Source organism: Patagioenas fasciata, chromosome 1 (genome assembly GCF_037038585.1).
Source record: "Patagioenas fasciata isolate bPatFas1 chromosome 1, bPatFas1.hap1, whole genome shotgun sequence".
Lineage (NCBI taxonomy): Eukaryota > Metazoa > Chordata > Aves > Columbiformes > Columbidae > Patagioenas > Patagioenas fasciata.
The window spans coordinates 112,495,653-112,518,964 of NC_092520.1; the positions used below are offsets into that span (position 1 = coordinate 112,495,653).

At 40.5% G+C, this 23,312-nt stretch overlaps 1 protein-coding gene across 4 annotated transcripts in view; it reads left to right on the forward strand.

Annotated features, from left to right (window-relative positions):
- ARHGAP6 (Rho GTPase activating protein 6) overlaps positions 1 to 23,312 on the forward strand; it is a 335,243-nt gene that overhangs the window by 223,267 nt on the left and 88,664 nt on the right. Inside the window, exon 1 of one of the 4 annotated variants that reach the window (XM_071812929.1) lies at positions 7,577 to 7,596. The exons of 2 other annotated variants lie outside the window; for them this stretch is intronic. Coding sequence is in view for 1 of the 2 variants with exons in the window: in XM_071812931.1 (XP_071669032.1) it covers positions 16,507 to 16,512 (6 nt within the window). In the remaining variant the exon portion in view is untranslated. Of the gene's footprint in view, positions 1 to 7,576; positions 7,597 to 16,483; positions 16,513 to 23,312 lie in introns of those variants that run through there. One more of the 4 variants, XM_071812931.1, reaches the window with a different exon arrangement.

Consider the following 23,312-nt stretch of genomic DNA (forward strand, 5'->3'; position numbering starts at 1 on the left):
TATTATTTCTGAGGCTTGCTTTTAAGAAAAGGCAGGACTTATTATGCATCATATCTAGTTTCACAGTGAATTTAAGACTGCTGGAGTCATGCTTAGTAAGGGAATTTGATGAAGTTGTTTCCTTTCTGAACTCTAGATTTCTGCTCAGTACAAAGCTCAGGATAAGTTACTTTTTCTGAGTGCCTATACAAGTAAAACTCTACATCTTAATAATACAAGTGATATCACAGCTTGATATTAATTATATGTTATTATAGTGATGGTGCTATTTCACCATACTTTCTCTTTTCATGGTTAACAAATGCTAATCATACTTGAATATCTCAATATTAGTTGTCAGTTATTCAGTTCTAATTTCTCACATTGATACTTTCTGAATGCAGAATTTGACCACTGCAGATAACGAGGTGACAGTGTTAATTACTGAGTAACATTCTGATAGCTAAGTTCTGCAAAAGATAATGAGAAACTTTCCATTTTTTTAAGCTTATTTTCCTTATAGTGAAATGCATTGTGAGTCAAACCTAGTTCAGAAGTGTCTTGAAGATCCTCCTCCTCTTCCAAGCCTACTACTTCTCATAGGATCATTTTGGTTGGAAGAGACCCTTAAGATCAAGTTCAACCGTAGCCTAAACCTGGCACTAAACCATGTCCCTAAGCCTCATCTATGTGTCTTTTAAACACCTCCAGAGATGGTGACTCCACCACTTCCCTGGGCAACCTGTTCCGGTGCTTCACAACCCTTTCTGTGAAGAAATGTTTCCTAATATCAAGCTATTTACCACCAGATTCAGGCTCTGTAACTCAGTTGTGCCCAATCTTTTGTCTTTTCCAAGGCTTGTTAAATGCTTTTCTGTTGCATGACCAGCAGTGTTTCCATCACAGTAACAAAGTGATGGAATTTATCCATTTCTCCATGGGTAAATACCTCATGATTTGGTGAGCACCAACATTGTGGTGATGGGTTGGGAACATGCCTAGCTGTAGGTTGGGATGGATGCTGAGGCAGCCCTTACTTTGTGACCCAGTGGTCACAGGTGCTCCCGTCCTCTTACCTGAGCAGATGTCTTCTATGGACTTGATGGGGTGGAAGCTGGACCTTTGTCATCTAAGAGGTGTCCTTCCAGCCTGTGGCTGGGAAGGGGCTTTTAAGCCTCCAGAAGACAGCGCAACAGAGGAAAAAAAAGAAAAAAAAGGGGGGGGTAGGTGGCGAGTAATCCAGACAAATGTTTGGGCAGGTCAGATCTGAGCTGCTCTTATGTGCCATGTGACAAACACGGGCAGGTCCATACACAGATGTCACAGTATAGCAGAAGCTATAGGAAGCCTTCTGTCTTCTCACAGTACCAAATTAAATTTGACTGGGGAAATTCTCTGACTAAGACTGATGTTTTGGGAACTGCTAATTACGTCCTAGACATAGCTCAGAGAGGGCTTCCTTCCTCTGAAGAGAAAGAATTGGCTTATTTCACTATTACTGTTCTTTAGTTCTTCAACAAAAATTCTTTCTCTGAAGACATTCAAGACCCTCCTGTACACATTCCTGTGTGATCTGCTCTGGGTGAACCTGCTTTAGCAGGTGAATTGGACTAGATGATCTCCAGAGGTCCCTTCCGAGCCCAACCATTCTGTAATTCTGTGAAGACCTAGAAGTATCATAGTGGTTTCCTCCATCATAATGTTGACTTTATTATTAAAATGTGGTTATACTGCACTTTGTTGAATTACACTCTTTTTTTAAATTCTGGAATTTCCCTACAAACACTTATTTATTGTAACAGTATAGTTGATATTTGCATGAGGATGTCTGTCAGATTTCATGTGCATGCTATTCTCCTTGCAGCTACAAAAACACTTTCTTTGGATCCAAATTACAATTTTGCTATACAAATTTTTACACTGGTAAGGGTTTTTTGTTTGTTCTTGTTTTACAAGCTGCATCTGAAGGAGATGAAGCTATTTGTGCAATTGCAGTGCATCACCTTTAAGTAGCAGCAGCTACTCATATAAATGGAGAGAGAGAAAATCTGAAGAATGGAAAAAAAAAAAAATCCTTCTTTCTCAAGAAATTAGCTGCCTTTGCTTTTTTGGTACCATTACAAGTGGTCATATCAGAAAGGCCCTCCTAGTTTAAGCTTTCTTATGTTTCTTTACCTTATCTTGAAGCTGTTTACTCCTCTTTAATGCTGTAAAACTTTCTATTTAGAAACGTAAAGAAAAAATACACAAAAAAGAATAACCTAAAGGCTTGTGCTATAGTGTGTGACTCATCATGTTTTTTTTGGGAGGAGGAACTTGCTGTATCCTGCTCTGTATTCAGAAGTAGCAAAGCTACTAAGCTCAGACATTTGAGGGTTTTATTTTCCTTCTTCTATCAGGCCAAATTCACTCAAGCTTCCTGTCTCAGGAAATAAGTATGAACTTCTTTTTCTCTCGCTTAGTCCCTGTTTTCTTTCAGCCAAAGGGAGCTGAGTTTCTAGTAGTCAGCTCCAGGAGTGGGATATGTGGGATAACAGGTACTTTTTGGTTTGTAGCTAAAGCAGAACTTGAAAGAAAATCTTACCAAATTTTGCTTGTTCTAAAGGACAGGTTCACTTTATTATTTATAGGCAGACTGAGATAATGTCTTGCAAATTAAAAAGATGAAGTTACAAAAAGCATTAAAGAAATATTTTAGAATCTCTGTAGCCAGGTTAGATAGTTCCTCTTGCACTTTCTATAACTTCTGGTTTTGAAGTGTCACCTTGTTTATATATATATGGATAAAACTTGGCTTGAACATGTGTCCCTTTACAATAACTTTTACTAAAATACTGTAATATTTAATGAAGCAGAGCAACTTGTACATTATAATTCTAAGCGGAATTCAGATTAAATAGGCATAGTACTGAAAGTGAGATAAGCTTACAACAGAAAATACTATTTGAGCAGCAAAACTGGGTGAAAATCTTCAATGTGACATGAAACAATAAGCTGTAAATAACAGAGGAAGTATTTAAGGGAATATTAAGAAGCCTCTTGCTTGGTGGCTGATCCTGTCAGATGGCTATCAAATTTAAAATGCTATATTTGAAGATTTTTTTAATCTGGGCAATTTTGTGTAGGGATTTAAAAAAAAAAAAAAAGTTAAAATGACTGTAATAGTAGCTGTGTGACAGTTGTTTCTTTTTTTGGGTCTGAAGACCCAGATGCATTCATTATTGTCTAGGCATGAGCTAGAGGTATAAGCCACTGCAAGAATTGTCATTCAAGGCAGATTAAGTAACACTCAAATGCTCGCATCATATGCAATATCCCACTCTGGAGGTCAAACCTTAATAATTGGCAGAAGGTGCTGAAGATTGATGAGGAAAGACCTTTCCCATTTTGTATAGCTGTGGCAAGGTGAACACATCTTCCTTTAATCCTTGGTTTTAGGTGAATTTTGACGAGCTGGCTCTGTCTATGTTACATGTGTAATTTGCAATTTGCAGTTATGCCTCCTGTGAGCATAGAGCACACGTAAGCTTCTGTCACAGCTGGAACTTGAATATATGTACAAGTAGCCAGTGAGCAACACTCTGAAAATTACTTCTCCCATACACGTGCAAGATGAGTCACAGGTGAGCGAAGATGGAAGGAGAATACAAAGGCAGAAGGGATCTAGGTGATATAAGCCCAAATATCACTCTAGCACAGAAGGTACATGTTTGCACATTGTGCTGGAACAGTTGAATATCTGCCTACAGCTGTACGACCTGTGCTTTATGGCTATCATAGACAACACACCATAATGCGTACTGTGAATGCTTCCACGTCTCTTTTAATATAGGTCAATGAGGTGACTTGAATCAACTGAAGAACCAAGCATAGATGTTAAATAACAGCTAGGTCAACTATGATTTTGCTAGCTGTAAAGTGGTGATGAATTTCTCGGGTCAGTAACTTCTCAGTCCAGTCCGCCCACATTTGTGAAAGCGTGCCTGTGTTTGGCTTTGTGACAGCATGGAGATTTTTCATGTTTAGGATGACGATTCCTGGCGAGATTCCTGACTGATCCTAGTTGGTGAATTGATAGGGTGGAATTGCTTTTTTTGTTTTATAGTGAAGCATACTGTAGTTAAATGAGGACCTACTCTGTCGCACCTTTTTTGGATGTTTGGGAACCGTAATGTAAATTACAGCAGCCCTCATTTATAGCTCTGGAGTTCTTTGTTGCAGCCCTAAATCTGGCATTCAAAATGTTGCAAGGTGGCCTCCAGCTGCTGGCTGCTGTGTGTTTCTCCATTCCATGCAGAAGATATACACATGTAAGTGGTTGTAAAAAGCAAATGGTACCTTGCACTTCGTTCAGGGGCGTTCATTAGTGTAGCAGCCTGAGTCCTTGTCATGCAAGTGCATGAGTCTGGGGAAATTATGGGATACCATAGTGTTGTGGTTTAACCCAGCAGGCAGCTGAACACCACACAGCTGTTCGTTTACTCCCCCCCCCAGCAGAATAGGGGAAAGAATCAGAAAAAAAGGGGGGACTATTTGTGGGTTAATATAAAGACAGTTTAAAGGGACAGAAAGTGAAAATAATTTACTACTAATAGAAGAACATACAAAAACAAGTGGTACACAGTGAAATTGCTTACCACCCATCAACTGATACCCAGCTCGTTTCTGAGCAGTGGTCCATTGGCTAACTTTCCCTATAGTTTGGATGCTGAGTACGACCTCATATGGTATGGAATATCCCTTTGGTCACTTGGGGTCAGCTGTCCCAGCTGTGTCCCCTCCCAGCTTCCTGTGCATCCCTGGCTTACTCGCTGGCAGGCCCATATGAGAAGCTGAAAAGTCCTTGATTGCTTAGCAACAACTAAAACATCAATGTGTTATCAACATTATTCTTGTACTAAATGGAAGACACAGCACTATAACAGCTACTAGGAATACAATTAACTCTATCCCAGCTGAAACCAGGATGCACAAAATTAGGTGATGGGATTAAAGAGAAGCAGTATCAATAGAAGTGTGAAAGGAAGACGGGGCACAGGAGAGCAAAGCTGCTTAGCATGTTTGCTCAGACACAAGATGCAAAAGAGACCAGGAGAAGAACCAGGATATGGGAACAGTCCAGCAATCCCTGAGGGGCAGCAAAGAAATGTCAGCTGTTTTGAAATTTCTGTTAGGAAGAAGAGCCACCAATACCTACTTTCAGCTGCTGCTCTTGGTGGGCAGAGCTGGGAACAGTAAGGACACCCCTCAGCCCTCCTGACCTCATTGCAGGCAGTAATTACTGTTAACTCAGGGAATGAATGGGTTCAGCACTTGCAGTTTGAACTGGTGACTGTGTGTCACTGCTCCCAGCAGTCGAGTGACCTTGTTTATGCTGTGTAGCTGGGCCAGTATGCAGCTATTTCCATTGTAAACACTCACAGAAAGCTGGGTTTGGGGTATGCTTGTGCATATTACTTTGCAATTAATTTTGTATGGACACACATGCTGACCCTTGTTCCTGTAGCTGCCAAAGAGCTTTCTGCTGGTGTAGCCAGAACAAGTACATTGTATGTTTTTGGTTCATTTTTGCCCTGTCAGATAAACAAGTGGGCTGGTAGAAACAAGTGAAGGGGCATACTTATGGTACTGAAGAAATGAGCTACAAGGTGAAGTGGCTGGGTAGCTTGGAGGCTTCTAGAAGAGAGAAAAATATCTTTATGTAGAACCATTAATCCCCCAGTTTACAAGACACTTAAAAGGCAAACAGAGATGGTAAAACTCCTATGATAGGAAAAGGTAAGCCTATTTAAGTTTGAAATTGTTTTGAAAGAATAGTTTGTATGTATTCCTGAATACCGTTTGTGCAATACTACATTGCTCTCTTTTCTAGGCAGCAATTAAAAATAATAATCCCATTAGGTAAGAAAACAGATTAGTTTGAATTAAATGGTTTTGCTTTTTGGGAAGTATTAGGCATGAAAATATTTTAAGTGTCAAATTTACTTAGAAATGGAATGGAGCTCCTGGGGATTGAGGAAGGTAAGAAAGTGGTAAGGACCTCTCTTTTGCTATACAAACATCCTACCCTGGATTGTGTCCTTGAACATGTAAGAGTTTCCCAGGGATCTTTGATTATCATTAATAATGGCATGCTGCACAAAGGTGAGGAATATATTTTCACTTTGTCATGAGATTTTCTTCAGTAGCGTGTAATTTGTCCTGTTTCTGACAGAGCTTTCTCAAGGGCTCACTTTATGCCAATGGTGTGTGTGTTTGTTTGGTGGTTGTTGTTGTTTTGTAGCCTATTCAAATCTGTCCAGCGGATGAGAATTTCAGTCAGTTGAGAGAAGGTTTGTTCACCTTAGTGACAGAGCAGGGGTTCCTTAGGAATAACTGAGAAAAGGTGGTTGTGGAGAGGGGTTGTCCCTTGAAGTGTTAGGTAGGAGACCTGCCTCTGCCTTTTGTGACCTAGAGATGTTGCAATGTGTGTTTCATGTGATGTTGTCCCCATTGCATGTGCCTTTCCCATGAGGGAAAGAACAAGAGAGAAGGTGACATCTGACAGATGTGTAGGGGTTTTGCTTAATGCTGAAAGATGTAGTGATGAAATAAGCTGCATGGACTAATGTTCTCTATAACGCAGAGGAAGAAGGGGAAAAAGAAAGGAGGGGGGAAAAGAGCTAGAGGTGGGGGGGATGAGGGGAAGGAATTTTAAAGATTTCAGGTAACTGTCTCTACAGAAGCGTACCTTGAGGCAAAAGCCCTGCAAAGGATTTCTCAGCTCCTTGGAGAGCCTCTTTTCAAACAATACGAAAGTGCCAGAAACCATGTCCTTCAGCTGGGAAGGACTGTGTTGTATGTGAGTGTTTTGGAGAAGTTCTGTATCTTGGAGGAAGAGGAACCGGAGTGTGGTTTGACAGTTGCTACAGCAACTAACGTTTTTTTAATGGAAGGCAAGGATAAGTGATGGTATAAAGTCTTGTGTAACTTACGTACCTTCCCCTGCTTCCAGCCAATTTTCCAGTATATTAAAACAATAAGTAATTTATGAGTTCAGCTGAGAAACGGCTTCTCGTTTGCACAGCTTTGCCACATTTGTGAGACTGCGTGATCTTTATGGAGGCAGCAAAGAAACTATCTATATACCGGAAAGCAAGGATTCAAGCATCTCTGAAAAGTATACTTTGCAAGGGAAAGATGCATTCCTTGTTTCTCCTGAAAAAATTCTGTTAGATGTGGGTGTCGCTGGACTGAACCTTCTTTATCTCATAGCTTCCTTTCTTCTCATCCTCTCTGTTCCCTGTGCCATGATTATTTTTTGCGCAGTTTTTTAAACTCTTTGGTTACCGTGGAGTCTTTTTTTTTTTTTTTTTTTTTATGTAGGAAAGAGCAAATGAAAGATGAAGAAAACTTGTGGTAGGAGGGGAATTCTGACCTTCTCCGCTGCGGTTTTGCAGAACCAGCCCTACCATAGACATGCTCCAGTAGCTGCTGTCCAGGGACAGAATTTAACCCTTGTAATTTTTTTCTTTTTAGGACCTAGTTGGCTGCTAACGCCTGAGAGGAATGATACCAGAGCAGAAACCACACATCACATCCCAGAGTATACAGATGCTCACTTTAAGATACAAAAAGGTATCTCAATGTGAGCTTTAATTCAGCAGTTCAGGTTACATATTTAAATTTAATGGTGGTTTCAGTTTTACTAGTGAAATTTGGGGGCATTTTACTGCTGAATTTTAGGGGAAAACAGTTTGTGTGGTTTGTTTTTTGTTTGTTTTTTTTTTTTTTTTTTGTTTTTTTTTTTGTTTGTTTGTTTCTTTCTTTGTTTTGAAATCTCACTGAAAGACTTGAAATATTCTGTGGGGTTTTTTTTGAAATCTCACTGAAAGTCTTAGGCTGCAAAGGGTCACTTATATAGCATTTTGCCTACCCCTTGGGTTCTTTATGTCAGATCAGGATTAATTAAAGGTAGAGTTAAGGTTGCTGATTTTAACTAAAGAGTAAGGATTAAATCATTAAACATCTTTATAAAATAAATATGAACAATTATAGAATCTGAAGGTTACACAACTTTTATACCACTATTAATAATCCTGTTATCATGAACCAAATGTGTTTACGTAGCCATTTAGATGCAAGATTTATGTTACAGATGTCCTTGCTAATATTTTGAGTATTAACAGCTCATAACCAGAGCTCCTAGTTTTGCAGGTTTAAATCCTGTGTTTCATTTTGCAGTTTTATTTTTTTAAGTTATCTTCAATACAATTAATGACAATTTTGTACTATGCACTTAATGAAATTACGACTGAGCTAAGAACAGTCTTTCAAGTGAATGACACTGAGGTATTTAACTGGAAGAAGTTTACTGTTCTTGAGTTGCCGAGAAGTGGTGCATGAAGCATGCACATTTTTTTGCACAGATGAGAAAGTAATAAATATTTGCTACCAATTTTAGGCATTTTTAAACTCAGTAGAGGACTAGTTACTACCTTCTTGCCACTTAGTAAGCCATTTTGTGGATTCATGAGAGATAAGAGACAGAACTGAAATATTTGAAATAAAGGGAAGACAGGCACAAAGCTGTCTTTTTAGATGCTGGTGTGCTCGTGACCATTTTTTACTTGAAGAAAAAATTGCGAAGTTTGAAATCTGTGGCATGAGTGATTTCTTCCCTGTAGAGTCCTGTCCTTCCCTTCCTCCTACAACTCTCTCTTCCTGCGTCCTTCCCCCGATGTTGAGATGGCTCACATTTTTTATTTCTCTAACTTTTCCACTTGTCCTGGTGACACATCCCCATCTCTGAATCCTTTATACACTCACTCCTTCAGGCTCCCTCTGGGTCACCCTGCTATAAGATTCTCCTTTATATCTCACCAGCCTTTCCTTAGTAACACAAACCTGCTTCCACCTCTCTCATCTTAAGCAGCACATTATACTCTTGATTCTCTGTGCTATTGCAGCTGCTGCCTGTCTCCTTTCTTGTTTTCATGTCGAAGTCATTGATTGAGCTACTCAGGGTTATTTTTCTTCAGTTTTGTCCGGACTTCTTCCAGGCTGGCTCTCATCTCTTCCACTTCATCTGACTGCTCTCGTCCAGCATCCCATGACTGCCAACTAGCAGTGCATTAGTAGAGGAACACCAGCAAAACTTCTTGTACTTGATTGATGTGCATTGTTTCTGCTCTTTAAGTCACACAAAATGGAAGTCTTAAAGCGCTGTTGAATTATGACTGTGTAGGTGGAAGGAAGATACTTGATTTCCTAGGAAACAGATAAGGGCACCTGTGACATGAAGAACTCTATGTAACACAAAGTGCTAACTTTTTTTTGCTTATATTGTTTTGAAATAGGCAAAAATTTGTTGAAGCAATGCGTTGGTTAGGGAGTGATTACAAACACTGTATGCGAACCTCTCATACCTTTGAAGGTAACGGTGTCTCTCCTCAATTGTATTTAACTATGTTTCAGATAAGCCTTCCGCTTAATACTGTGGATTATGCTCTGACATGGGAGACCATGTAGATTTTTTTTTTTAATTATTTTTATTTTTTTTTTCCAAAATTGAGTATGCTGCTTCTTTCTTGTACAATTATTGGGCTTTTGATTCCTGGGTGCCTGGCTGGAACATGCTAATGCTGATGGCAGCTGTTGGTGTGCAGCACACATTTGTAAATGGTCTGAACAACTCAGCTTTGAGATTTACTGAGTGATTAGAGTATTACAGTGTCTCATTTAGCCAACCACTTCAGACTTTTCTTTACGTAAACTGAAGTTTCTCATCTGAAGAAATGTTGGTATAATTTGAAAGCAAAAGGAAGTTACTTGCAGTTCATCAGACTAATTAGTCATCATTGGCATCAGTAAAAATAGAAGGTTGAGACAAAATATATAATATCATCAAAGCTAAGGATCTTCAGATAGGTCTAATAGAGGTTAATTTAGTGACCTAAGGTAGTGCTAGTTAAAAACCTTATTACATATTACACATGCATTTTGTTTTAGAAAACATTTATTTTTTTTTTTTCTCCAGAGCAGACAAGAAGTTATTTGCAGTTGTCTTAAAAGTGAATTCCTACTAAATGGTTAAAAATAGCTACTATGAAGTATTTTCAAAGTAGCACTAAACCAAAGATTTTTCTGCCTTTGTACTGATGGAATTACAGACCAAAGGAATTGAACTGAAACTCAGTTTGTATGGTTAATGATAATAATTTATTGTCAAAAAGTGCCACTCTTATTTTCAACATTATTGAAGGAAGAACACTGTCATTTGGGAAATTAGACAGAATAGGTTATGGTCCATGTTTTCCAGTGAATGGTTCTCTATGGTTATTCAATGAAAGCAGGTGCTCAGCTGTAATGATAGGAAGCTCCATATACAAAAGTGCCCATAAGCTTTAAATTCAGTGAGAAAAATTCTTCCTTTGAAAGGAAAGCTGTCCTGGCTGTGATCCAGCTCATGATAGGATAGCTTTTTTTCTTGAATGTTTTGAAGTGAATGGTAGCACTTGTCTTTCTGTAAGGTAGGTGCATGAGGTTGCTTGAGGCACCACTCCATTTTGTAAGGTAGAAGGAAAACATGATTTAGTTTGTACTGGTTTACTCCATTGTCAAGTTCATGCGATTCCTCTGGGGAAATGCATATAGCTGTAGGCATGACTGAATTTCTGTGCTGTAGATTAGTTTTAATGCATCCCTAAATGCACAGATTTAAATTGAAGGGTAAAAAAAAAGTTGTTATATTTTAAAAAAACAAAAAAAAGCAACCAAAAAAAGTAAAAGCAGTGAGAGTATGTGCAGGCTGTAAGAGCCAGCTCCACAGCAGTAAACGTAATAGCAGCAACTGGGAGAGGCGTCTCCTGGCTGTCTCCATGCAGGCTACCCTGTTCCAAGGCTGAGCCTAACATCAAAGATGCTAAAACCTCAGCAGGCAGGAGAGGGAGGGAGCTGAGGCACGGTCATGGGAGCGATGCTGGAGGTGTCAGTGCAAACACCGACAGGCTGGGAAAGCTCAGGGAGACGTGGAGGGTGTGCTCTGCAGACCCTGCCAGTGGCTTCTGTCAGGCAGACACTGGTGAGTATGACCCCTTCCTAAACCCTTACCTAAGGAGCGAGACTTCGTGCAGTGGGCTCCTTATCTTGTGGCTAGCAGAGAGGTGAGACTGTGGCGAGGAGGACATGCCCTCCCCAAGAACTCCTTTGAGCATCCCTTGATCACATGGTATGAGGAAACACCCCCTTGGCAGCATTGGGGTTGAGCCGTAGCCACCCTCTGGTGCGGGGGCTCCCAACAGAGATGCCTGGGTAGTGCCTGGTATGTGGGAATGCTGTGTGGGATGCTGGAGCCCAGAGCTGTATCACCAGAGCCTCTGGAGGAAGCTCCTCTGTAGTGTGTGAAACCTGACAAGTCAATGAGTAAGCTGTAGCCTTACGTAAAAGTGTAGTTAAAGAGTTAGCTGCAGATAAGGGGTGACTGAGATATGTTGATTTGTGCTATTGAATAGTTGATGCTCTGCTAAAAGGAGTTGGTTTTGAATTTGTTGAATCAGCTGTGGTCATAGCCTGAGAGTGAAACTTTTGACAGCTCCAGCCCTTTTTGGACCAGATGCTGTAGGTCTTGTTATCCAGGACCCGGTCCAGTGTATGAAGAGTTATGGAGTGTTATCTCTGTTGCCTAATGTCTGTGTATGATAACTTTTGGTGATGTAAGACCGCCAAAAAAAGATGGAAAGAAGTTCTGGTAGCTTTCTAAGAAAGGCATTTACCTCTTTAGAGGAACAAGCTCTCTTTGATATATGATATCCCGGAGTGTTAAATGCGAGTCTAGCCTTGCAGCACAAAGGGCTGCAATATTTCTTAACCCAAAGACATTTGGAGAGTTTTCAGTGAGGCCTGGCCTTCGTTTCTAAGTATTTATATGATCTACATTGCCAGCAATAATTGATCACTACATGCAGTTTTACAAGGAGGTGTATTTAGCATTTAATGTAACAACAGCACTTGTGTAGGGGCTGTTACTTCTTTACAGCAGTGCTCATTTACATTTACATTTACAGCAGTGCTCATTTACATTTACAAGCCTTCTGTTCTGTTTACCTTCCTGCTGTTCCCCATGCGTCGTGGCTGAGCAGTGGGTTTCTCACTGTCACCTTGCCTGTGCTGCGATGGGGAGATGTCTGCCCTGTGTGCTTGTGAAATTGGAGTGAAAAAATTTCCATAGCTCTCGCTGCCATGTATCCTGCCTAGGTGGTTACATATCTGTCTATTTATCAATTTTTGAATATATAACATATCTGCTAGGAGAATCTTGTGTTTACTCTCACTTGCTGGGAATTCCATTAGCAAAACCAGACAGACCAAGATAAGGAGAGGGCCATCAACAACTGTACTTTTAAAGCTCACTGATCAACAAACCCAGCTTCTGCCACCGAAATTTTTAACTGCAAAGCTCCTACCACAAGACATGGAAAAACAGCTGCAATTTTTTCATCCATTTCTAGATGAATTTCCCACAGACCATCTGCATTAGCAATATCAAATTCTGACACATTGTCAAAATATTTATTTTTTCAGAAATAATTATTTTTACTTTATAACTGTTGGAGACTCACATGATTGATTTGAAAATCAAGCTGGTCTGTGAGAGAGCACGTTGGCTCTCAGCTTTCGAGGGCTTCTCTGCTGCCAGGGTGTTGGCCTTTTTGCAGAAGCTATGGGGAGCAGTGCTTCGTGCAATGAGGTTTCCCTCCTCAGAAGTGTGGGTGAAAGCTAATTCAAGGCTGTCTCCTTTCTGAAGCTGGAAAGTTGCATTTTTGAGAGTGTAGGTTCTCTTAGCAAGCAACTGTATTCCTGGGCTGGAGGAAGGAAAACTAGGAGACATGGTGATCAAAGACTTGCTGTCTCTTCCCAGCACATGCAACACAGAGCACCTCCACCTGGGAATGAAAGCGATTTGGGGGATGTTGTTGTAGCAAGATGGCTGGGTCTATGTAGTTGTCATTGTTTTCTTCTGAAGGGTAAAAGCATATCCCTTGTGGTGATGACTATCCTACCTAACTTCTTTAAGCTTACCTGTAGACTGAATTAAACTGTATCATTTGGTGATGGTTAAACTCTGCTAATGGATATGTTATATTGGAGATCAATTCAGAGCAGAAGCTGGTGGGTTTTGAGTTTGTTTGTGGTTTTTTTGGTGTTTTTTTTTTTTTTTTCTTGGCAATTAAGTCTGCAGGAGCTTTCACTGACTAAGATTTTACAGCTAATCATCCCATGCAGTTGCCTTGCTGTTACAAAAGAGCTGCCTGGCAGTAAAGTGGCCCATTTGTTCAGACTGAGCCTCAGAAATACACAGGCAAGTTGTGGTTGGAAACAGAGAATGGCTGTGGCAGGTTGGAGACTGCTGAACTGGAAAACTCTCAGTTAATGGTATTATGAAGAAAACCTTGATTTTTCTATGCATGTTGTCAATCTAGAAGCTTGTTAATGTGGTCTCAGCATGGTTGAAGACTTTGGTCATTTGTTGATTATCCATCTCATTCTGTAGATGTGTTCACAGGAATGTAGTAGCAGGAGCTGTTTACCCATAGAGATACACTGTTGCAATGCCTGTATGTGTTATCTTTCAAGATCTGTCAGATAGATTATCAGGTTTGCAAAATAATAAAAATCTGACATGTTGGCAAAGGTTCTAATGGACCTTCTCAGCCCTGAGAGCCTGAACACGCAGAATGGTGGATGGCTTGGGAGGGCAACACTTGGGTGCGCTCCTGCTGGCCTCCACTCTTCCCCTGGGTACTTGCAAGGTGCTCTAGTGCAGAATAAATCTTAAGTGGCACCATCACAGAGTTGCCTCAAACCTGCTTTGTGTACCAAGGTTTGTTTTTCTAATTTAGCATGCTATTCCATGAAATGTCAGCCACCTCCAGCGTTATCCCGCCTAAGTTGTAAAGTTTTCCCTCTCCCTTTGCTTGGCTCGGGAGGCGGGGAGGTTTTGGGAACATTCCAGGCTTTTCTGAAGCGTCTTTTTCCACTGTCAGGCAGGGTCTGGCACCAAGTCAGATGCTGCTTCCCAGTTCTCACCCTTCCCTTGCAGGCAGAAGGATGACCTGCCTTAAGGGAGCAACCTTTCCTGGAGGATGAAATCAGGCATGTAAATTAAACACTCACCATAAACATTAGCTGCTTACGCACCTATCAGCTTATTAATCCTATGTTAACACTCTCTGGTGCGGTGTTCATTGGTTAGTTAATTAGTGTTTGTGCAGTGCTTTCAAGATGACAGTGATATGTAGATTTCTGTTATCATTATAGATTGGTATATTGGACCAAGCCAGAAACATTACTGAGGTAATTTATCTGTATTCTGGTGAGAGAGGTGTGTATTTATTAGGAGAGCTCGGTGAAGCACAGAACACATCTATTACAGATCAGAAGAGGCAAAATTTGATAACCAAGTGGGAGTCTTATTAGACATATCTTGCTCTGTACTGAGGAGGAATGAAGATATTAATTTACCTGTCTCCCTCTGTTTGTGGGTTGTAATGACAATTCATTCTTCCTTCTTCCCCATTTCTTCTCTGGAAGTCTTCTCTCTCATTTTATTTGGTGTGAGTGCTCGAGTGCCATCAGTGCCTGAGCATCCATGGAAGGATAAAGGAAGACACCCTTTAAGTAGCTGAGTCCATTCTGGCCTGCTCAGGAAAGGAACAAATACCTTATCTATCTCTGCAAAACATGGTTAAGGGGAGCTTGATCTACACCCCTTAGTATTCACCAGGGCTGAGAGAATTCCACCTGTAGGTGTGAGTTTCCCACTTCGTCCTTGCTCTTCCTATTTCTGATCTCTTTGCTTACTCCATTTAGTCTTTACCACTAAAATTGTTTTTCCCTGCTGCCAAGCTTAACTTGATCTGAGTTGTTGCTTTGCATAAGTAGATGTGAGAGCAAATGCACTCTGATAACGATAGTAGGCATGCTTTTTGGTCATGGTATGTGCATATCCATTGACTTAAGGAAAAGCTTGATTGGGCCCGAAATAACACTTGTTGCACAGACATAAAATTAAAAGACTGAGTCATGTGAAATAAGAGCCTGTGTCTAGAAATCTCTGTGCTCCTGACCTTACCAATGGTTCTCTTCATAGAGATGTTGCATTTATGTGGGCCATTGCTGACTTCTGGGCTGCCCAAGTGGTTGGGCAAGGTTTGGGAGGGGACCTCATACAACAGGAGGAACCAGGAGGGTGGCTGACCTTGCAGTCAAGGTCTATTAATTGCTTCTTTCAAAGCAGAACATTCCAGTTGGGCTCTTTGTGTTTGCTGGAACTCTGGCCCACTCACTTTCTCAGCTGCAGGGGAGTGATTCGTTCCTTAGAAGCCTTCAAAATCATTCCTTTCCCTTCATTAATCAGGGACTTCATTTACAGGGATATAAGTGGACTTCAAGCCCTAGGTTTTCTGTAGAAATTTTTGACTCTTTTAACACAGGATGACGTGCAGATTCATTAAGTTAATGGCATGGTACTTCACTTGGGAGATAAATTTCTGATTGATCTTATTGCAGGTGACTATCTATGGACAGCTAGTATCTGATGGGATCCCTTTGCTCCTTCTCGGTGAAGAGATGAAGCCTCCCAGGGTAGCTGCATTCCATAAAAATCTCTGAGTTACTGGAAATCCCTGTGGGGCTCAACAAAACTCTGTTGTTTTTCAGAGAATGTTTTTCAGTCACTTGACACGACTTTGATGGTAGAATAGAAGTGAAGGAAAAAAATACCTGAGCCACTTCACGCTGTTCTTTTTCATCATGTTATGATATTTGAAATGTACCAATTTGGTTGATTTTTAGCTGTCAGGAAGAGAAAATTCCCATGGTTGCTTTAGACTTGAGAATACTTTGCTGGAATTTTTAGGCAACAATAATAAATAGTCCTTGCATGTGAACTTGTATCAAGAGAAACAGAGATATTAATCCCTTAGGGGAAATCATAGCTGTTCTGCTTTCTAGATGAATTTTGATTAATTTCGTATGGTCTCACACTGATTTTATTTTCATCTTCTTTTTGTAAGCTCTCAATCTCTTTTATTCTTTGCTTCACATGTGTCTCTTTTCTTTCCCCAAAGTTTCGTCTACATTTTTCTCTTGTTTCTAGTGGGATATTTGTTACTTCTCACTGTCTCTGTCTGCATTGATTCCGTATCTGAGGAAACTCCTTTATCTTCTCTCAGCTTGCAGGTTGCTAGTGTGATACCCCCTGCAATCTTCTGGAAGCTTCCCTGATTTTTTCTTGCCATTCTGTCTCCTCTGTGCTTTCTTGTCCAGTCTATCTCTTCCAGTCTCTTAGAGGATTTATTCCAGTTAACAGTCTCCTGCAGAAGCCAATTGGCTGTGGCTAAAGAAAACAAGGTCTTTTCAGGCATTGCTTATCTCTGCCTTGATTTCCAGCAGTGCCCTATGCCAAATATGTTGTGTATTTATAGAGGTTACCTTTTTCTCAGGCAGTAAGTCAGTAGCAGCAGGAAGAAGAAGGAGCTCAGCAAGATGCAGGTGATTTTCTTAACTTCCTCAAGTTGTCTGTTCTATGCAAATGTGTTATGCCTGTATGTTTCCTCCCTCTGTGAAAGGCTGTAGAGCAAAGGTAGAGGTGAGGGAATAGGACTTAAATCCAAATGTATAATTTTCTATCTAAGAAAGGAATGTGAAGCTAAGAGGATACTTGATGGTAAGTTGAGCTCGTCATTTATTTTTCCTTAGTTACATATGTTAGGAAGTGAGGGAATCATTCTGTTGTCAGGCAGGAGCTTGTGAAGTGGAAAATACTGCTTTCAAAATTGAAAAATGGTAAATACATGGGGGGAGGACTTCTGGAACAAGTGACATTAGAATAGTGGGCTGCATTTCTATAGAAGTAGACTATGTGTGAAGGAAAAAGATTGTTTGCTCTCATCATTCTCTTAAGTTTTCACTTCACCTCTTTTGTCACCTCGGACATCATGAACAGCAGCTATAAATCATTGCAAGGTGGTGACATACAGGCATCTAACTGATAGCTGCTTTGCTTTAAGGAAATCTCCACCTTAGGGGGCAGGTTTTCAGAAATGTAGATTGAGAGAGATGTGTTTCTTGTACTTGCAACTAGTTAATGAACCTAATGCTTCCTAGCTGGCCATGGCTCTGAATTGCCCTTTGTGGCCTTGGAAATCTTCTTGTGAGCTAACAGGTAAGGAGATGCAGTGATCGCGCAAAATGCTGATATGCGAGATTTTGATTGCCCTTCAGGTTCACTGGCCTATATGGAGATGATTGTTGCCTTACTCTTTTTTCTAGTCTTATTCAAATTAACTGGTTTTGTGTCTTCCTTTTTCTTACGCCAGTTCCTTGTTGTTATTTCTCTAAAAGTCTCTCTTTGATTCTCAGTAGCAAATGAAGGCAATTAGGTTGATCTCAATTTGCGAATTGCCTTTAAGAATGAATTAAGCTGAACGTTTTCCACTTGAATTTGGTGTTCTTGCTTCTATTTGTGCTTACGGGTTAGTGACTTTTTAATTAGTACTCAAAGTTTTGTCTATCCAATACTTTTTTTCCCTTTATACGTTTCTCTTCCTTTTTAAATTGTCTTCCTTTATATTTTCCTTCTTTTATTTTTTTTTTCCCTGCTTTGCTCAGTTTCCTGCACTTCATGAAACTGAACTTGTTCTCCATGAAGTCAGCATTCCCTGGTCATCGCCCCTTGAGGCTGCCCCGTGTGCTCTTTCCCAGCAGAGAGAAGGCTGCACTGTGCTGCTCCAGGGCTGCTCTGCTCCATAAGAGACCAAGCATTGAGCTGGCAGTGTTGCTTTTCTTGCAGGATTCGAGTGAGCAACTCAGTATAGCGCTGTGCCAGGCCATGTAGGCAAATGAAGTCAATTTGAGGTAGCTTGACTACCTCACAGTGGCTTTGGACAGTGCACAGGGGAAGCCTGGGTGATCTCTTGAGGAAAGGAGACTTTGCTTCTCCTGTTGTGGCTGCATTTTTCCTCATGTGAACTCTGTCTCCTGTGTTTTGTGTGGAGACGTTCATTGCTGTAAACTGCTCTTTGAGGTCCAGGGTCAAATACAGGACCAATTGAAGGGAGGTGAGTAGAGGTTTAAGCTCTTCTGTTGGTATCATGCTAAGTAATGGAGCACTCCTGCATGGTGGAGTTGCAGACGGAGGGATGTGCATGATCCCCAGCATGATGCCCAGATCCAACAGCTCCTTTCCAGTTCTCCATGTTTCTTCCCTGTGGCACTTTGAGACCAGCTGTGTGTAGCTTCCTATAGCTGGAGGGGACATGTAAGAGTTGTCTAATAACAGGGCCCTGTACAATGTCCAGTGTGGTAAGTAAAATATTTTCTTTCTGAACAGCAGCACTTACCATACAGTTACTTTGAAATGTTCAATACTATTTACTCTTTTTCTGGTGGATGCATTCATACAGAAGGACATTTGCAATATGCAGAAGAAAAATCTCGGTGTATAATATAAAGGTTGGGGTTTGCCTTGATTTAAAAAGCAAACGATTGGTTGATTGTCAACTAAAGTTTGTTTTTTTTTTTTTTTTTCTCATTATCTTTCTAGTTGGTTATTGCTATTCTTAAGAAGTATTCATCAGAATACTTCTGATGAACAGATAAGTTGATTTGACAGTAGAATTCTGACTTTTTGTTGGCTTTAGTAGATGCTGCCTTGACCATTAAGCTAAGAAGAGCTAATCTCTAGTAGGCCTAGCATCAGGCATAAAGGAGGTGAGGACAGAAAAAATTATGCCTTGGAGAGGAGGTTTTTGTCAGTGATGCTGAAAAGGGCCAAGGCCCAGCGTCTAGACCTAAAGGCAGGCAATATATGTATCTCATATTGATGCCACTGACAGCATTGCCTCTGCAACACATTTGTCATGGAGACAGCTAGTTCAGGGGAACCCTGCTCACTTCTGGGTGTTTTTGTTCTTCTTGAAAACGAAAGCGTAGAGAGATCTTTCAGGGACTCAGTACAGTCTCTGCAAGTCTCAGCCCCGAGGGACAACTCCATAGCTCAGTGGAGGTGTGGGTGGGTGCCCAGTGAGCACAGCCCCTGCCAGCGGTGGAGCTGGCAACTGTGTGCCTGGGCCGTCCCCAGCCCAGGCTCTGGGACCTGTTTTGGGGAGGTCTAGGAGGGCAGTGCTTGCTGCTGGTGGCCAAAATTGCTGCTTTGCCATCACCAGCTCAGTTGCGTTTCTGGGAGGGAGCTCCGGTGGTGCATTTGCTGTCAAAGCAGGCTGACAGGCAGCATCGTGGTGGCTTCCTCAAGTCAGTCTGGGGAGCAGATTATTTTTGTTTCTGAAAGAACTGAAGCCTCTTTCTTTGCTTTCCCGACTCTTTGGCAAAGTGAATTCTAATAAGTGTGGTGTAAATCCTTCCTCAGCACACCAGCTCAGTGACAGTGCTACCTGCATTGGTAGCAAATAACTCTCTCTCACCTTTCCCTCAGGTACGTCTGTATGCTGGTGTAGCATGTGATCTGGCACTGTAACTTTTATGGTATAAGCCTGTCAAATTTAATTTAAGGATGTTATAGCTAATACCTCCCTATGTGAATGTGCCTTTTAATGGGAGTGTAAATGGTTTAGACTTTTGTGACACAGAGTGAGTGAAGCCAGTGATTTTAATAAAATATTTTTATTAAGTTCTCAGTTCGCTCCAAAAAAAAAAAAACCCTTATTCTTTCTTATCTCATTAGTAAGGGAAGGAATAAGGTATGACCCTGTGTTCTCAGATCATTTGTAAAAACAAGACCAGAAACAGTTCATGGAGATTTAATTATCTATGATTTTACTAGAAGCACAGGGTACTTTGTGATAGTGTCATGTTCTCATTGTCTGAAGTCCAGTTCAGTCACAGTACAAGTTCGTGGTGTGTATTAGATATGTCTCTATTTTAAGTACTTTTTTGTGAAGTTATGAGATATTATTTATAATTTGGTATACCATATCTTTTCAACCCACAATGTGACCATTTTTTGGGACAGCATGTTTATTCTGCTTGATCACTCTGCTATTTCGGGTACAAAGTGTAACACCTCCAGCTCATATTTTAAATCATAAGTTCAACAAAAGCTCACTTTTTTTTTCTATTTTAAAAAGTATTTATATTCTTTGCTAGTTACATCCTTTTGTTTTTCCAGTTAGAGTGCTCACTGAGAGGGAAGGTTAATGGAGGCATGCACCACTGACTACAGGAGATGGATTGATTTTTGAAAGCAAGTGAAAATGCCTAAAATACTTCAGTGTGTTTTTTTTTTTTTTTTTTTTTTTTTCCCTGATTTCCTGGTCTCTTTAATCCTGAAAGAGAAGGAAAAGAATGAAATTCAAACCAGCCCTACAAAGACCTCTCGTGTGGTGGTTATGTGGTTTGTGTTTTGTCTCTTTTCAGTGCTGATAAGAGTTCAAAGATACAGAAAGAACGAGATTTGCGGCTTTATCCCAAGTAAAAAAGCCTTAGTGAGATTTAAGTATAAAATGCGGAGAAAAGCAATGAGCTAAAAAATGTGGAAACTTGTTGCACTGTTAGAAGAAGATGTTATAATCTTCCTGCCTTCTGAATCGCATTGTGATTCTGTGAGCACATACTATATTGCATGCTTGGTTTCTTTTAAAGATAAAAAAGTATGTTATTAACTCTGTTTCAAAGGTCGTGATGTTAGTATGTTTATATTTTCCTGCAGGATGGAAGGTCCTACAAATTGTAGTCTTCCCTTTGTACAGCATTGTACACTTTGTTAATGTAAGTTTCTTCCTCTGAAATTCAATGTAACTTCATGAAGCTTTGACAGGACAAACTGTATTGATATGACAGATCTGATCTGGCAGTCATCTGCCTGGTTTAATTACAAATTTGTTTAAAGTTTGATCTTTTGCTCCACTCTGACAGAAGCTAAACTGACATAAATGAATTCCAACCTGACAACAGTGTGGCTGCACAGAGAGATATATATTGTTTTAACTAACACAAACTGTCTGTAGTAGCAGAGGGGTGAGGAGAAAAAAAGAAATAGATTTTTCATCATTTCCACTTGGATGGCTGGTAATGTTGGGTGGTGATAGGGCCAGCTCCTACTGAATCATAGCCATGGGATGAATGCACAGATGGAGATAAGCCACCTGCTTTGTTTTCAACATGTGTACTGTAGTGGCACATAGAGGTTCTCAGGGATGGCCCTGTTATGCTATCTAGACCCTATAATAAAAGCTCTTGGACCAAAGTTTGTTCTTCCTGTGTTTTGATGGTCTGCATCTTTTCAAACTGCAAAAGAACATTATTATATTCTCCAAAATATGGAGTGCATTCTTTTATTATATACCCCCTCCCCAAGTGGGAAGATAGTAGAAGCCTAACAGAAGAAACGTGCGAAATACTTATTCATGTGGAATATTTAAGGGAAAATTGTCTGTACACCACAGTACAATGCCGTATCTGTCCACACAGAGTATTGCCTCATAAGCTGTCCTCCCTTGTGTTTGAATTCCAGCTATGGACCATGCAAGGAAGAGTTTCTGTTGCTTCCTCATAAGTTATGTCCCCATGAGGGTACTTGGGTGTTTTGCTTTCCAGGTGCCTTGATGTAGCATTTTTAAATGCTTGGCATTTGGGTGTTGTTGTAACGAACGTAAGCGCCAGTGCAGGTGTAACATGCCTCTATATACATATTCACAGGCTGTTGGTACCTATGCCACTCTGTCAGTGATGGAGATTTTGAGGATTGCATATACAGAGAAAAGCAAAGGAAAATTGAAATGGGGTACCTGGGGTCTCATCCGGCTCTGGTGCTATGCCAAAGGTGTTAGTACAGAGTCACAGAATCGACTGGCTTGGAAAAGACCTCAGAGATCATCAAGTCCAACCCTTGGTGCAACTCCAGTTCATTTACTAGATCATGGCACTAAGTGCCGTGTCCAATCTCAGTTTAAAAACCTCCAGGGACGGTGAGTCCACCACCTCCCTGGGCAGGCCATTCCAATGCTTGATCTTTCTCTCTGGAAAGAATTTCTTTCTAATATCCAGTCTAAATTTCCCCTGGCAGAGTTTAAGCCCATGCCCCCTTGTCCTATTGCTAACTGCCTGGGAGAAGAGACCAATCCCCACCTGGCTATAACTTCCCTTCAGGTAGTTATAGAGAGTAATGAGGTCACCTCTAAGCCTCCTCTTCTCCAGACTAAACAACCCCAGCTCCCTCAGCCTCTCCCCATAGGTCTTATGTTCAAGTCCCTTCACCAGTCTTGTCTTTTTCTGGACCCGCTCCAGCACTTCAATACCTTCCTAAGAAGGTATTCCTTCCTCCAAGTAAAAAAGGAGACAACAATAATCCATAGGCGTGTCAACTTAGCATATTTCCTTTCCTAGGAACAGATGACAAAGCCAAGCTTTTTGTTGATAGACTTTTTGTGCTTTTATACTTTGAGTCACTCATCATTTTCTAGAGGTGGTTTTCGATATCTTTTATGTGCTGAGCAGCATGTAGCAGTACAGTTTATGTAAATTATGGTGAATCAAATATGCCAATCTTAAAACCACGGAGTCCACTAGATTGTCTTTCAGGTGAGCCGAAAGTCTGAAAGCCCTGAAGATTCTGGTTTAAAATTGCCGACAGGGAGATGCTGTCCCAAAATCACAAATTTTGTGAAGTCCTGTATTTGCTAAGTGAACCTAAGGCAGACGGAGGCATTCTGGTAAATGTTTTTTTCAGTCTTTTTTCCTAGCCCAGAAGCTCCTGCTGTAATGCATTTTGAAAGTTTTGCTCTGGACCTGATTTGAGCTGAAACTACATTTTAAAACCATTACTATTTAATGAGTATGAAAATCTCTGTGTTTCCAGTTCTGTTCCAACTTTGCTGCTGCAGTCCACAAGGTTAAAACCTAAAGCCATCTGGTCTTAGAGGAATGAGAAATATTTTTGTACTAGCTGAAACAGTAAAGCAGGAAAAAAAAAAAAACAAACAGATATCATAGTTTCCAAAAATCTGTGATTCTCTCTTCCTAATATAATGATCAAGTTTTCTCTTACGCAGATAACCTTTTCCAAATATTCAGCATTTCTGAACTTTCTGATTAGGTACAGGCAAAAAGTACTCCCTGAAACTAGACAAGTTTTTTTGTTTGTTTTTCTCTTCCCTTCCTCCCTGCTTAATTTAAATAATATCATGAGCTTTTATGATTGTGGAGTTGCCTGAATACCAGTGCATTAACATCTTCCATTTTTAGGTGGATTCCTCTGTTTTAGAGTACAGCAAAACCAGAATTTAATATACTGCATTAACTTCCATGTTCAGAAGAACCTTCTGGACTTTAAACCA